The sequence below is a fragment of the Spea bombifrons genome, chromosome 1, assembly GCF_027358695.1.
Source record: "Spea bombifrons isolate aSpeBom1 chromosome 1, aSpeBom1.2.pri, whole genome shotgun sequence".
Classification (NCBI taxonomy): domain Eukaryota; kingdom Metazoa; phylum Chordata; class Amphibia; order Anura; family Pelobatidae; genus Spea; species Spea bombifrons.
Window position 1 is genome coordinate 91,416,316 of NC_071087.1, and position 15,803 is coordinate 91,432,118.

A 15,803-nucleotide genomic window follows, 5' to 3' on the forward strand; every position below is an offset into this window, starting at 1 on the left:
TGTTGCAAGCTTTTTTTAACATGCGTGTTTGGATAAGAAAAACAAATTTGTGTAATAAGTAACATGATTGTTTAAGGGAAGCAATATGACATCTGCTTCCCACAATATTATTCCTGTATCTGTGGTTTACCCAGAATACTGGTATGTGTGTATGCGTGTGTGTTTATCCATGTCTACTTTCTAGTTTGGGATTTGCTAGCTTTGACCACTGAATGCCTGACCTGCAGTGAATTAATAATCATTTAATCCCCTACCTTGTAATATTTTTTACCCTTGAAATGTTTTTGTTTGTGGTTGATTACGTTAATGTTTACGTAACGGAATAATAATTGAAGTGCTGACTGGTCCATTGCCATATAAGCCACCCAGACAATAACACATTTTAGGTAATAATTTCAGATAGCCTCTTTGAATCCTTTTTTTTAGAACGAGAGAAGCAGAATAGTGAAATCCAGCCCTTTAGAAATGGGTGAGAAGCTTTGTGGAAAGCTAAAAGTTAAACAGATGAAGATTAAACAGATTGTGATCAGTAAGTAGCTTACTGATGCTGTGTTCCCTGTAGTCCACGTGAGATCAGCCAGATTCTAGGATTGCTTATCAGAGATACAAAAATGGAAAGTTTGAAATCACAACATTATGGATTTTTAGAAATACTGATGCTAAACAGCCATTTCGCACCTTTTAAAAAATATGAGAAATTACGCAAGGGGTAGTAATTATGTTGATAGGAAAGTATCAGTTTAATACTGTTTGTCAGTTCATGAATGTTGCAGGTTGTGATGATGAAGTATACTATCACCCTTAAGGGTTACCGCTTTACTTTTGGCCTTGGTCTTTACGCAAGTAAACTGCTTGCCTATCTTCCTAAAGGCGCACACATATCGCATTTATCTGGAATCACTTCTATGCCGTTTTGTGCTGTTTGTTGTGATCCACAGCAGGGCTCATCACATTGGCAGAAGTCATAGCCAGAAACCCAAGATGCCTACGTGTTAATTCCCACATGATAGTTATTGCTATTCATGCAAATTCAATAGAAGAACAACCGTTCACACTTTTCAGTCATGGGAGTGACAAAGCCATTATACTGATATTAGTTCAGTGCCTGAGGGGCAAGCAACACCTCACACCTGTACGTAGAGCCACAAATGTGTAGATATCAACACAAACCATTACATAAGTAGCTACGCTGTGTAAACGTATGCATAGCTATTAGTTATCTATAACATAACCACAAACATGCATAATTTCCGTAAATAAAACAGTACACATAATTATGCACATAATGAGGGAAACATATTAGTACCCGTGCTATATATACAGGCAAGCCATACTGGTTTATGCACAATATATATTGAATATATGTATATTGTCACTGCAGCGGGATATAAATTAAGTATGTAATACCTATTTTACTCCTGCCCCACCATTCTCCATCCATGCTGTGCCTGCAAGTACTTTACATTTTCGTCGTTTTTGTGAAGACTGTATGAGGAGCTACAGATTTTTTTTCGGGCGCTGTCCTGCTAAGCTGCCCCATTGCCCTGATCAGTGCAGACCTTAGCCTTTGCTTCCACATGGCCACCTCTCAACCTACTGAAGTGGGATATGATGCCATATACCAGCAATCAAATTACAATGATAAATGCTACTACAGAAAAGTAGTTGTGGATTTCAGCAGGTTGATGGAAGGTTTACAACCTATTCTGTTTTATAGACAACCTTGAAAGAGTTAATAAGAAATATTGAAGTAAATCTATTTCCAAATATACATGTACCTCTTTGGAACCCAAATGTCTATGCTCCTCTTTCTCCCTTGTTGTCCATGATTTTTAGGAGCTCTAAATTTTTGCTGAGTATGAGTGCATCGCAATGTTCTACAACATAAATAATAAATGCATTCTTCTTATTCTGACTATTCCAGTTACATAAATAGCTATCAATATGTGACATGCAAGTCTTACATAGACTCATAGGTTGAAAGAAGGTGTAAGTCCATCAAGTTCAACCTGTTCTGAATGTTCCTAGTTGCTTAGATCCAGACATAGTCAACAAGACCTCCTTTCAGCACATTGCCAAGTTCAGGGTCGTCCCTGGATACATGACATACATGACATGTTATAGCCCACCCCAATAACCACAACTAAATTTTCCCATGTGGTGATTGGCATAGTAAGACTACAAAATGGATGAGAAATCAAAAAAGAAAATAGAAGCCTAATCCACAAGTGATGACCAAAAATCATCTGGTATATTTTACTTTAGAGACCAAACCAAGCATAAAAAAACATAGAACTTTGAACATGACTAAATATCTGTGAAAAATGGATTTAGATCCATTACATGTCATACGCCTTCACATTATGTTCAGTAAGTTTTTTTTTTTTTAATGTGCAACCACAAATAACAAAAAAGAAAGGATTGATCCACTAGTCAGTAAGAAAAAATGCTGGACACAAAGGTAGAGGAATTCAGCCTTTTCAGTGATTTATGATACCCAGTTATTAAACAGTACATTATTTTATGCACTTGTTATCCTAATATCTTCATCTTTACTACACAAGTTGAATAGAATAGAGTTTGTTGATACTGTTGACTAAACAATGCCTGAATGTTCCCCATTCACTTGTGAATTTAGTCATACTACGACAGAATGGTTTTCCAAGTGTCAAACTTCTAGAATTTGTGTGTGTAAGCACCTTTCTTTCTTTTGAATGCAGACCTTGATGCTCACTGGCAAAGCCACCGAACCTTAACATTCTGTAGTATATTAGTTGACATATATAACTAATAAGTGACTGAAATAAAAACTGTAAATGATCCACTAGTGCAGACAAAAATAAAAAAAATTCTTCCCTATAATTTACTCTTGGCTGTGTTGAACTGAGTCTGTTTCTGTGTTATAAATATCTGAATGCGAATGTTTATTGGAAACCACTGAAAATATAGTACATATCATTTACCTCCGCTGTAATTATGATTTGCTATTTTAATGTGGCGTACAATGACCGGTTTTATTAGTAAAACCTATTTTTAATCCTAGAACCTCACACCCACTCCAGAATTTGCAGTTAGGTTACATCATATAACAAGGCACACTGGACCCTTTTACAAATAAACTGTGAGCAGAGCTATCCTTTGGGATGCCACGCAAGGACTTTGATCTAATCCTTTGGATGGCCATCGTTAGGTAACAGTCCACTGGGAATTCCTAATACTTGGAGGATGGGTAGGACTGAGTGCTCTCCTCTAGATTCAAGGTTGTTTTTCACAACCAAAAAAACGGTATATGAAAGTAACTATAACACAATAGTTTACCCCACGTTCACTGGGTTTCCTGTATGACTAGATCAGCAAGGAGCAAAGGCTTAATAATATTTTTATTCTGTAGGAGAAAGTAACCATGGCAGAGGGATCTTCAAACTGAAACTAGCATAAATCTGTTAGTGCATTCCATTAAACAAGGATGGTTTATAAAAATAAGGACATTTGCAATTACAATTTGTACTTACGGTAAGTAATTCTCTGCAATTAATGAATCATCTCATAAAGATGTAATTATAGCGTTGTTAATCTAACATAGTATGTTGCTCGGAGTAGCATATTAGTTATATATCTGTTCTAAATGTGCTGGGAATATTACTGATAACCAAACATTTCATTGCATCTGCACGGAAGTTGATGAAAATGGTTGTCATTAAGTTCTGTACTTAGCTATTTCTTTTGTGGTTTAATAAGTGATAATTTTTGAAGGTATTCTTATTAGTTCTATTATTGCGTAGCATTTGAGAACTGATTAATTAAGACATTTTGTTTTCCATTTTTGTTTTGTTTTAAGGTTGAAAGACCATTCTCACCAAGACTAAGTGTGACAGGCCTCTATAAAGACAAAGTAAAGAAAAGCATGCCAGTACATGCAGTGTGACTTTTTGAAAATCCGTGCATTGATTAGTCTCCTCTGAGATTACACAATGGGTCTTCATAAAACCGCTAACGGGGACATCCTTGAGAGCTGCTGTTTACGGAAAAAACTCTTTGTACATGGCCAGAAGCAACCGTTTGTCCTTAAGAGACTGAGGCTTATTCGTATACTGGGACTTCTCATAAGCATAACAGCCGTTAGCACATTGTCCGTTGCATTTAGTGCCTTCTTTAAGATAGAACCATTAGACAATGACATGACTCATGTTTCAGATGACCACACTCTGCTGCACAGGTATCAAAGAACTCTAATGGACATCACAGAACTAAACCAGAATGATACACCCGATTCTTCTGTTTCAATAAACAATAAAACCAAGAACAATAAAAGTGAGGCCCGTCTATCCAAGGGTGAATACCCAGAAGATATTTTTTCCTTAGAAGACAGAAAAAGGGGTGCTGTGGTGCTCCATATATTTGGAATGATTTACATGTTCATAGCACTGGCTGTGGTCTGTGATGAATTCTTTGTTCCCTCCCTAACTGTTATCACCGAAAAACTTGTCATTTCTGATGATGTGGCTGGAGCCACCTTTATGGCAGCAGGCGGCTCGGCCCCAGAGCTATTCACTTCACTGATAGGAGTATTTATATCTCATAGCAATGTTGGTATTGGGACCATTGTTGGATCAGCAGTATTCAATATCCTTTTTGTTATTGGCATGTGTGCTTTATTCTCCAAAGAGGTTTTAAATCTCACCTGGTGGCCGCTGTTTCGGGACGTATCATTTTACATACTGGGCTTGATTATGCTCATCTGTTTTTTCTTGGACAACTGGATCCAGTGGTGGGAGAGCCTGTTGTTGTTGATGGCGTACTTAACATACGTGACCTTCATGAAGTACAATGTTCAAGTGGAATCTTTGGTGAAAAGGAATCTGAACAGGAACAAAGTTGTTAAGGTATCATCAGCTAATTCTGATGGAAAGGTTGGTTAGTGTTTCAATGTACATCTACCAATGTATTATTCATTATTATCATCTTTAAAGGATTTATATAAGTTTACTAGACTTAAAGAGAGCGATTCATTTTAAGTGACATATAAAAATGCACACATGGCAGGCTCTTTGGGAGTATTTTTTAGTCTTGGCACTTAAATAACAGTCTGATTGTCACAGCAGAAGGAGCATAAGTGTTGATCCCACCTGGGTACAGTAATTATTGCTGCTTTTGCTCTGCTTTAAATGATATACTGATATACCTTGACCTACCTTCATATTCTTATTTCCATTTTAATTATCTACCTCATTTTGCAATGTCATTCCAGACCACGATAATTTCACCCCTCTGTTTTTTTTCCTTTAAGGGTTAGTTGTCATTTGCAAATGTTTTCTTCACTTCTATCAGTACCTAGACACCTCTTTACCTGGCTACAGTGTTCTTTTTAACACCAATTATCTTATTTTACGTGTTACATATGGGATGGAGGTAACAGCTGGAGAAGCTGGGTGTGTTAATTGGCAAGGTCATTCCAAGGGCATACATAGGAAAAATATAGAAAAGGATATGTCTTACATTTAACACATAGATCAAATTCAAATGTTCACTCATACCTTAAATAGCAGCCTCTCTTTTGATGCTCATTTATTATTTTAACTCTGAAAAATGACTTCTTTTTATGTCTTGCTTTGTGTAGTATTTCAATGACATAGCTGTACCCTAAACTGTTACAGCATTTCTGAGGAAACAGTTAGCAATTTTAATATAATTTTTTTACAAAAAAAATCTAATAATCCATTAAATGAAGCTAATATATAAATAAATACTTTGGTGAATTTTTTAGCTCAAAATGTAATTAAAACAACAAATATGTTGTTAAAATATGTGTTCATGAATCTTTTTTGCTAGTACCCGCTTATAAAAAAAAAAAAAAAAAAAAAAAAAAAAACGTAAAGTGCCTGCATTTGGATAAGTTTCTAGTTATTTTAGTAGTGACTTTCCTCTCGCCAAATCCACTCTGGTTTTCCAACAGACGTTCTGGAATTCCAGAAAGGGACATGTGGTATGGCTCAGAGAAGGCAAGGGTAATACAACCCACAAAAAATGATAAGTAAAGAGCTGATTTAGGCTACCCGATGAGAGAAATAAAATATAACCTTCATTGTATCTACATTAAACTACATTACAAAACATGCGTTGGGAGTAATTGTCTAACCAGACGACTAGATAGCACTAGCAAGTTATTTAAAGAGCAGATTTAGTTGGTGGCAAATGTTATGGCCTCCTTTTAGGGGAAATCGATTGGATACTAGGGAGAACCGAGAACATAGAAATTAACTAATGAGTTAGGTGTGTGATGCCAGGAGAGCGATTTCCTGCCTTCATCTATTTAGGCTGGATGGCTGTATTTGTATACTAACATTTTTTTTTGTTTCCTTTGTTTATCTAATCTTTGATTTGTTTTTAATGTATATACAATAAAAATATATTTTATTTATATTATAGGGTAGGTATATACATTTCTTTAGTGTGTATATCTGTCTGTCTATCTAATCTATCTACCTAATCTACTATTGTAGGTGTTTATTTGCATATATATATATATATATATATATATATATATATATATACAAAAATTATTCATAACACCAGTGATTATATTTTTACAGCTCCTTGAAAATAGAAAATAAAAAAAAGAGTTTGTTCAAGTTAAAAAATTTAATAAATAATATATATTGTGTTAATAGGTAATTAATAAATGCATGTTCATTTTCCGTTTACATGACAAATTACAGGCCACTTAGGGGTTCCATGTGATGGTTTCCAATGCTACCAAACCCCTTCAGGATAAATTATAAATTATACCCCAGTAATTTGATACGGTTCACATTGTATATCTGTTTCAGACTTTACTGGTTATTGTTCTGATCCTGTTTTGTAATCTGTCTGACAGGGCAAGAGCTTTAAGACATGGCAGTGGTTGTGTAAGTCAACCAAAACCCTACTTCTGCTGAGAGATATTTATGGATACTTCCATTCACTGCAAAGGCTCTTTTTTTTTTTTTCTTTTCATTCATTTAGAAACTTGCCAGATTTAAAATGATCAACAATATGTGATACATTATACTCAGACATTTATAGTACTGCTTTTCATATGAAAATTGCCAACAATATGTAAGTAGAAAAATAGTTTCACTTTTCTGCCTGTATCCAATGCATTATAAAAGAAATGCAACTTTTGGTACATTTTCACAATTTTTTGACTAAATGTGTGTATAATGAAGGAGCCAAGATTTTTTTTCTCCAATCTGCATTTAAATTTGCAGTTTTACAAATTGTGTGCAACATACAGATTAAAAAAAAACACTGTTAGGTCGTGAGGCACCATTTATCATTTTTCTGACGTCCGGTAGTTACTGGACTCCACCTTACGCGAAAACACTTAAATCATCAGTGTGCTTTCCAAAACTGATTAAGAAGAGCTATAGATAGAAAAAGGCAAGTGACACATAGTGTGCTTTTTCAAAGATTAATACATGTCACAGCTTGACACATTCATGGTGTGAATTATTTCAGCATTTGCACCCTAGATTTCTGTTATACATAGTGTTTTCCCCCTACCTGTAATGCGTAGATTTAAAAATACTTTATCGACACGTACTGTAGTTTTGACATACAATTGCTCTGCCAGTTATTTGTGGAAACCAACTTTTATGACGTAGCTAGAGATTTTAATGTAGTTGGTCCCCCTTTTGCAGCTATAACAGATTCCATTCTTCTAGGAAGACTTTCCACAGGATTTTGGAGTGTTTTTGTGGGAATTTTTGCCCATTCATCCAGTAGAGCATTTTTGAGGTCAGGCACTGATGTTGGATGAGAAGGCCTGGATCGCAGTGTCCGTTCCAGTTCATCCCATATGTGTTTGATGGGGTTAAGGTCAGGACTCTGTGCGGGCCAGTCAAGTTCTTCCACACCAAACTCATCAAACTTTGTCTTTACGGACCTTGCTTTGTGCACTGGGGCACAGTCATGCTGGAATAGAAAAGGGCCTCCCGCAAACTGTTCCCACAAAGTTGGAAGCATAGCATTGTCCAAAATGTCTTGGTATGCTGGACCATTAAGACCTCCTTACACTGGAAGTAAGTTGCCGGGCCCAACCCCCAAAAACAGCCCCATACCATTATCCCTCCTCCACCAAACTTTACAATTGGCACAATGCAGTCAGGCAAGTAACGTTTTCCTGGCATCTGTCAAACTACTTGCCCATAAGACTGCCAAACAGAGAAGTGTGATTTACATACCTGGGAACTTCTGAGCTCTGGCTACCTGGAGCCTTCCCTTGCAGTGCACTGCCAGGACAGCACACTAACTGATGGCAGCGGGGAGGAGCAGGGCGTGACGGAGGATTCGGGTCTTGACCCGGAGAACCAGCGCTCATCCGGCAATCTCCTAGTCAAACCCGGAGAGTTCCCAGGTATAGTGATTCATCACTCCACAGAACACGTTTCCACTGCTTTCACTTAGTCCAGAGACGGCCTGCTGTACATCACTCCATCTGATGATTGGCATTGTACCTGGGTATGTGAGGCTTAAATGGAGCTGCTAGGCAGTTTGTGGTTATATTAATGCCATTGGAAGTTTTTCCCCAAATGTTTGTAAATGCAAACTGCATGACCAGTTGCTTGATCTTATACACCTGTGACAATGGGTCTGATTCAAAAACCTGCATTCAATAATTAAGAGGTGCGTCCAAATACTTTTGTCCATGCAGTGTATAATTAATGGAGGTATGCTGTGTGATTTGTGATGATGTATTAAAAAATGGACCAGTTGAAGGATACCAGATGGAAACCCAGGAGAATGCTATTAATGCTGTTAATTGGCCAAAGCCTGTCCATTGATAAGGCTTCCCATACTCCTTAATTTGGTTAGGTTTAACTCTATGCTCGTGAAGGCAATATGTTTATCATTTTGCTTCACAACCATGAATAGAAAAAATGTCTGTGCATAGTTTGTGCAACGTCTATTATCTTTGCCTATATGATGCTTTTATCTGATAAGTTAGTGGTCCTATAAAACAGGTTTGAGAAACCATGTAATGATATTCTGAATCTGTACTTATAAAATATTATTACTTAGAGATAATACACAACGTATAGGAAGAAACCATATTAATGATCTCATAGACCGGTTCTTAAAAATATCCTGTGTTTTCTTGTTGGATTATAGTTAATATATATACTGCTACTAATCTCACCATTAAAAATGACAGTTTGACAAGTGATCGCCTTTTATTATTTGCAGCATATAGAAAGCTTGTTATTATGACAGTATTTCTCCATGACTGTGAGTTGTTGCTAAGAGGGAGATGTACAGGCAACAAGGCTATATTTAGACACAGTGCTTTAAAAATAGGTTTTGGTCCCCTGGTTATATGCTATAAAGCATATATATTGTACTCTTTTTGTAAGCAGTTAATTGGGTATGTCCCAAAAAGGTTAATGAATTGTTTCCCATCTGAAAATGGACAACCTCTACTAGTCTAGCTGACATATAGGCACACTAGGTGGTTGCCTAGTGTGCTGAGCAGGTCAGTAGTGTTGGCACAAGATTATTTTCCTATCCTAGTAAACAATCCTGGAAGGGGTTGGTGGTGACAGTTTGTCTAGAGCACGTAGACTTTAATACTTGCAATTTTTGTTCTGATTTAAATATAGAAAATATGTGTTAAAAATGTTTGGAGCAGGTAACATGAACAGTATGTGTAAGTCTAGGGTACATTTTATATAAAGCAAAAAAGAAATAATGGTAGTAAAATTGTATTCCACAATAAAATAGGTCACATTTGGCATACTGTGCTGGTAATAATCCAGAAGCTTACTTATACCTGATTCCATATGTCATTATGTCAATTAGATATGTGATAGATACCAGCTGTACATATCATTCATACACCTAGTTATTTGTTGACTGTGGGAAGGTGTTTTGGTGGTACTTAGCAGAATTATACCACAATAGATTCCATTTCTGCAAAACAGAAAGATGATGGGAAAGAAGGTGGATCTCTGCACCCGTTTTAATCAATGTAATATTTACTATTAGCATAACCAAAATTATATTCCATCAATGTACTCCTAGATAGATCAGCTTTCATTATATGCCTAGTTTCCATTGGTTCAGGTGATCCTTTTATTGACATAGATTCTAGGTGCTACTCCAAAAGTAAGGCAGTGTGTTCTTCAAAGATTGATTAATTATTTTCCTTCCGAAAATGGACAGCTCCTAGTAGTCTATCTGACCGTACCAGTCTTGACCAACAGTATTGGCAAACTAGTTGGCTGCCTAGGGTGTTGACAAGATGAACATGCCCATCCATTTGTTGCACATCCCCTCTTATATTGTAAACATGTATAGCAGCATAGCTTTTGATTTCTGCAGAACTGATGGTAACATCTATTTCACCATCCTCTTTTGCATTAATCTTCATCCAAGTGTGTAGTGGCACTCTGTAGTCACCTTACCTGACTTTACTGTAGTCTCCTCTTGTATGGGTAATGTGGTTAGTTGCAGGATATCTCAAATCTGTTATAAAAATCTTATTGTTCAAACAAACCCACATAATGTGCTTCTGTTTTATTTAGCTCCAGAGTAGTTGCAGTACTATTTGGCTAATGTGAGTTTTTTGGCACATTCATTAATGAGTTCTTGCTACCTTCGAGTCTTGGCAGTGAAACCTGCTAAATATTTGCTTACAGGGCAGATGAACATGAATTGTTGCTTATAAATAGATGGATAACAAACATAATAGATAATAAAATGGAGAAATCAAGTGATGTATAGGAAGAATGTGTATAAGCGTATAGTTCGTTTCTGTTCTCACAAGTAAATCTCCGAGGAGTTTTCTTGTACGTAGACATGATGCAGCTGTTGTCATGGCAAAATCTTTTTTTTTTATTATTATTTCTGTTCCATGCACCTTAAAACATTCTGCTAAATCTAATTGCATTACATACTACAGATGCAAGGTTAAATTGGTGTACTATATAATAACATAAGTTGTAATTTTGACATAAATGAAAGATGAGCATTTTTTTCTGATGTACCTGCTTTATGCCATCCTCCCTGTGGGATAAATGAATTAAATATTTGCACTAGGGAAGTACAGGATTTGTTGACTGTAGCTATATTGGTCTTTCTTCGGATGTCTGTGCAATATCATGTGGAAATGTAATTTATCTTGACATCTACAGACTCACCAGTAACAAAAATAACATTTGAATCCTGCTATTTAGTTAAGACATCCAGTTATGTATAAGGTGAAAAGGTTTACATTTGTGGTTTCTTGAAAAATAAAATATATTGCATACAAAGTCAATTAAACAAACAGTAATTCAAACCAACACATTCTGATATCCTTATTGGAGTTCAGGAGATTTTTATTTTGGCATCAGGGGACATAGACACTAACTCATTCCACCCAACCATCTTTCTTTCTGCTGTCCTGCTAGTGGGGACAGTAGGGATCATGGGCTGGTAAGGGACCAGTAAGATTGAGTGCTGTCTGTGCTGTTGTCCCACAGACCTTAATCACAGCAACTATGTGGACACATCTCAGCATGTTTCAGCTGAGAGCTGCAAATAGCTGAGGCAGGCGGACCTGCTGCAGTAGCGCCTATAACCACCCTCCTCGACAAAGGTGTTTGAACGCCTGAAATGTTGGGAGGTTTGCTAACCTATTCAGCAGCCACTGGTCTAACTAAAATAGTTTGAAAGTGCCCTTCCACACTCGAGTGGAGACAGGAGTGTATCGGGGTCACGTTACACCCCAGTGTAACCCAGTGGTGAAACCAAGGCTGCTCGTACAGTGTGTGAGCAGCTGGATAGAAAGCTGCAGGAGCGGGGAGAAGTAAGCGGAGTCGGGATGTATGTAAATGTATTTGTGTATATGTATGTATATATGTGAGAATGGATGTGTAATTGTGTGTGAGTACGGATGTGTAATAGTGTGTGTCTGTAAGCATGGATGTGTAATTAGGTACGTGTGTGTGCAATGTGTAATTGTGTGTGATCACAGATATGTAATTGTGTGCGTGAGCATGGATATGTAAGTGTATGTGTAAGTGGGGTGAGATGGAGTGTGTGTTTGTTAGAATAAATGTGTACATGTATATTAGTGAGCATGCGTAAGTGTGTTCACGTATGTGTTTACATATGTTGGAGGGGGCAAGGGGCAAAGAAGGCACAGACAAGAAGTTTTGAGGGGTATAAGGCAGTTCTGGAGGAAGAGTGGCACATAGGGGGTCAAAAGGCATATCATGGGGCACAGTGGCATTTAGAGGGTTAAAAGGCATATCATGGGGCACAGTGGCATATAGGGGGTATAAGGCATTTCTGGGGCAGAGTGGCAAGCCTGGGGGCAGATGTGCATAACTGGGGGGGCAGGTTGTAAAAAAAGGAAATAAAAACAAAATATTTTTCTCAGTCATAGCTTTTACTAACAAACAATAGTTCACATAGTTTACATGAACTAACATTTACTGGTAAAACTTTTTTTCTACAGGGTCGTCTTATATTCAGGCTTTTTTCTTTTTTTTCCTAAAAATTTATTCAGATTTTGGGGGGTCGTCTTATAATCAGGGTCGTCTTATAATCGAGCAAATACGGTAATTTAACACCGCTATATGTGAAATTATACTATATAATTACACAAGTATAGCAAGCCGTATCAGGTTTCATTGACATTTAAAGCAGGCAAACACTAATAGTTAAGTCTTCTTTTATATATGTTTTTTTTTTCATATTATTTTTTGTTGCAGTTAATGTGTATGGTGTATTCTGCTCTTTGCTCATTGCCTTGCAAATAATACAATTTCAGTAGAACATATTGACTGGCTATCACCCAATGCCTGCATTCATTGTTTCCAAATTAGATGAGACAGTGATGGCCCAGATGGTAGGAACACTTGTGAGCTTTCGTAGTAGGAAATTAGAAGGGAACCAAGATGAGAAAATTACTGGCGCTGAAATCCAAAGCCGCACTGCCACATCAAGGCACCCTTATAAGAAGTGAGCCGTCAATGAAATACAGTGTTACTAAACTCAGACAATTGATCTGTGATAACTACCAGGGTAGTCAGTTTGCCATTTTTCTAAAAAGATGATACCCATGCTACAAATGGTATTTTGATATCACCTGCCTACAAAAATGTAAAAATGACCTGGAGACACAGTGAAGCAGTGCTTCACCCAGAGACCACAGGTCAAACATGGACAGTTCTCAAGTATGGTGATGAGCGGAATTTATACCCCAATACTCCTTTAATACTCCTCTATTACCCGCCTCTATCTCACACCAGGTGGGGGAAGGGGAGGGTGTTGCGTTATATTATAATGTGTTGTTATATCATTGGCTAATTGTTTCTGCCTAGTAGGTAGATTTTGAGTATTTATCTGCCTTAAACATTAAGATATATTTATTCTAATTTTAACTTAATCGAGATATGCTGAAATAGTGACATATAAGGAAAAGAATAGAATCCATCCCTTTTCCACAACAGCTATGACATTAATATGAAATTGATCAGAAATACAGTGTAGATGTTGATGTTGTAAAGCACTACTGCAGCTGGAAATGGCTTATTTTTAATGGAATATATTCCATACAGAGGCCCTTTATTAGCAAGCCTTAGTCTTGTTTTCCAATGGCACGTTGTGTTCGCTAATCCAACTTTAGGTTTAATTGAGCATTAGAACACCCCTTTGCAATTATCTTGGCACAGCTAGAATTTCCATTGTTTTCCATGAAAACAGCTAAGTGACCCCAAACTTCAAAACGGTAGTATATATGCACATACTTTATATATTACTCATTAAATGGGGGAAAAAATGGAAAAATCACTCAGTTCTAATAAAAGCTGCATCTGTGGGCATCCAGAGGCTGTGTAATTGCAGCTTCGACTTGAGAAGTGTACTTAGAGGTATTAATAGAATACCCTCTGCATGTGCAAATGTCACTTCTGAGTTTCTGTAATTACATGCAGATGCTCAGTGATCAGAGGTGCAGTTCTTTTACACTATGGTTACAGGCCATTTGCCGCCTTGAAAATAGTTGGGGGGAAGGATCTCATAGACATGAAATTTAGATAAACATATATCCATAATCTAATAATAAACATGATATGCCCTAAAACTCATCCAATATAATATTAAATCAGTATTTATTCACCAAACAAAACATAGCACATCGATGCGGATGTGGTACATTCCATCTGCTCAAAGGCTGAGGCCTTTTAGGCGACTTGTCAAGTTGTTAATAGAAAATTATTTTGAAGATTAATAAAGGTTAAAAAGAAGAAGAACAAAAAAAGAAATAGCATGTTTGCATTTTACACTCATATAATTATTTTGGCTTAACAAATTGCTGGATTATGTCAATTAAACATTGAAAGCAATTAAACACAGACTTTAATAATAGGCATATTACTTTTAAGCTATAAATTATTATTTAACGGAGCAAATATTGTAACTGTTTTATTAGAAAAATAATAAGATTTCGTTCCCAGTTTTTTAGTTGTTTAAAATCCAAGAAATATATTTATACCTCCCTGTCTCTAAAATACTCCTCCGTTTTTTTTTCTTTCTCCTTTTTATGTTTCTCTTCTATTCCTTCTTTATACAGGGGAGTTATATATGATTTGTTGTAGACAATTCTTAGTCTTATCATTGTATTGTAATGTCTATTTTATGTTTGTATGATATACCATTATAAATAAAAAAATAAATAAAAGAAAAATAGACATAATTATAACCATTTACTACTCAAAACTGAAAATCTTTTCTGGAGATTCTGCAAATGTATTAGCTTCAGAAGTGCAATCTTTAGAGCATACTGCCCAGACTCTTGTTTGGACCCTAATCCCCCTGTCCTTCTTTCCTAGGAGCTCAGATCAGAATAGATGATTCTCTGTAATTCTGTACTCAGTTACATAAATAGCTGTCAGGGTAGGTCACTAAGTCACTTCAAATTTCTCAGTAAAGCGATGCCTGCTAAAGCAAGTGTCCCTCTTTGATCATGCTTAGCTTTTAAAAAACTAAAATCTAAAAAGTGAAAAAAAATGTTATTTGTAAGTATTTTTTCCTTACATTTTTTATTAACCATCATAGACATACAGACATAGTAGCTCCTATTAGCAACGTTACACGTTAACATGCCAATATTCCTACTAATTCGCACAGGCTCATGAAGATAAGTGGGTCAAGGTACTAACTCTATTCTGTTCTGGTAGACAACGGGAGGGGGGTTGTAAATATTTTTATATGCATTCTGTACCTGTAAATACCCATAACTCCTAAGTGGCCCATTTTTGACTGGACAGTCCTGATTTTTGCAGGAAGCGGGGATCATGAGCCGGTTGGAGAGATCCTCTGATCTCCCTTGACTGGACAAGTCAATGGTGGCACAAACCTCCGTTGCAGTTCCCACATGTTCACATCATGAGGACCTGCAGTTGAACCCTGCCCACTACCTTCTCTAGCCACATCCCCCACCTGAAATGTTGGCAGGTACACTTACCTGTTGAAAACATTAGAAATACCACAGCTTTATTTAGCAGGAAATACAGGGTGGATAGTTTCAAACATTTTACTATTAACAAAAATGTAACTTTTTTTATTTATCATAACTACTTGTAACCAGCCTGGCTACGGTTGAGCTCCAACATTTTAGGGAGATCTAGCCAGACCACTCACCATTAAGCCAGTCAGTAGCCGCCATTAACCCTCTACCCGCCTGCGGTCGGCTCAGAGGGCCCATATTTACCAAAACTACAACTTACTGCCACTTTCTGGCTAACTGCACCATAATGTAACCAACTAGAGCTTAG

At 36.8% G+C, this 15,803-nt stretch overlaps 1 protein-coding gene across 4 annotated transcripts in view; it reads left to right on the plus strand.

The window, feature by feature from the left end:
• SLC24A2 (solute carrier family 24 member 2) overlaps window positions 1–15,803 on the plus strand; it is a 72,167-nt gene that overhangs the window by 731 nt on the left and 55,633 nt on the right. For 2 of the 4 annotated variants that reach the window (XM_053465884.1, XM_053465887.1), the window contains exon 2: window positions 3,839–4,910. In XM_053465884.1, the coding sequence (XP_053321859.1) occupies window positions 3,972–4,910 (939 nt within the window). In that variant the 5' untranslated portion in view covers window positions 3,839–3,971. Of the gene's footprint in view, window positions 1–3,435; window positions 3,514–3,838; window positions 4,911–15,803 lie in introns of those variants that run through there. The other 2 variants (XM_053465885.1, XM_053465886.1) reach the window with 2 other exon arrangements.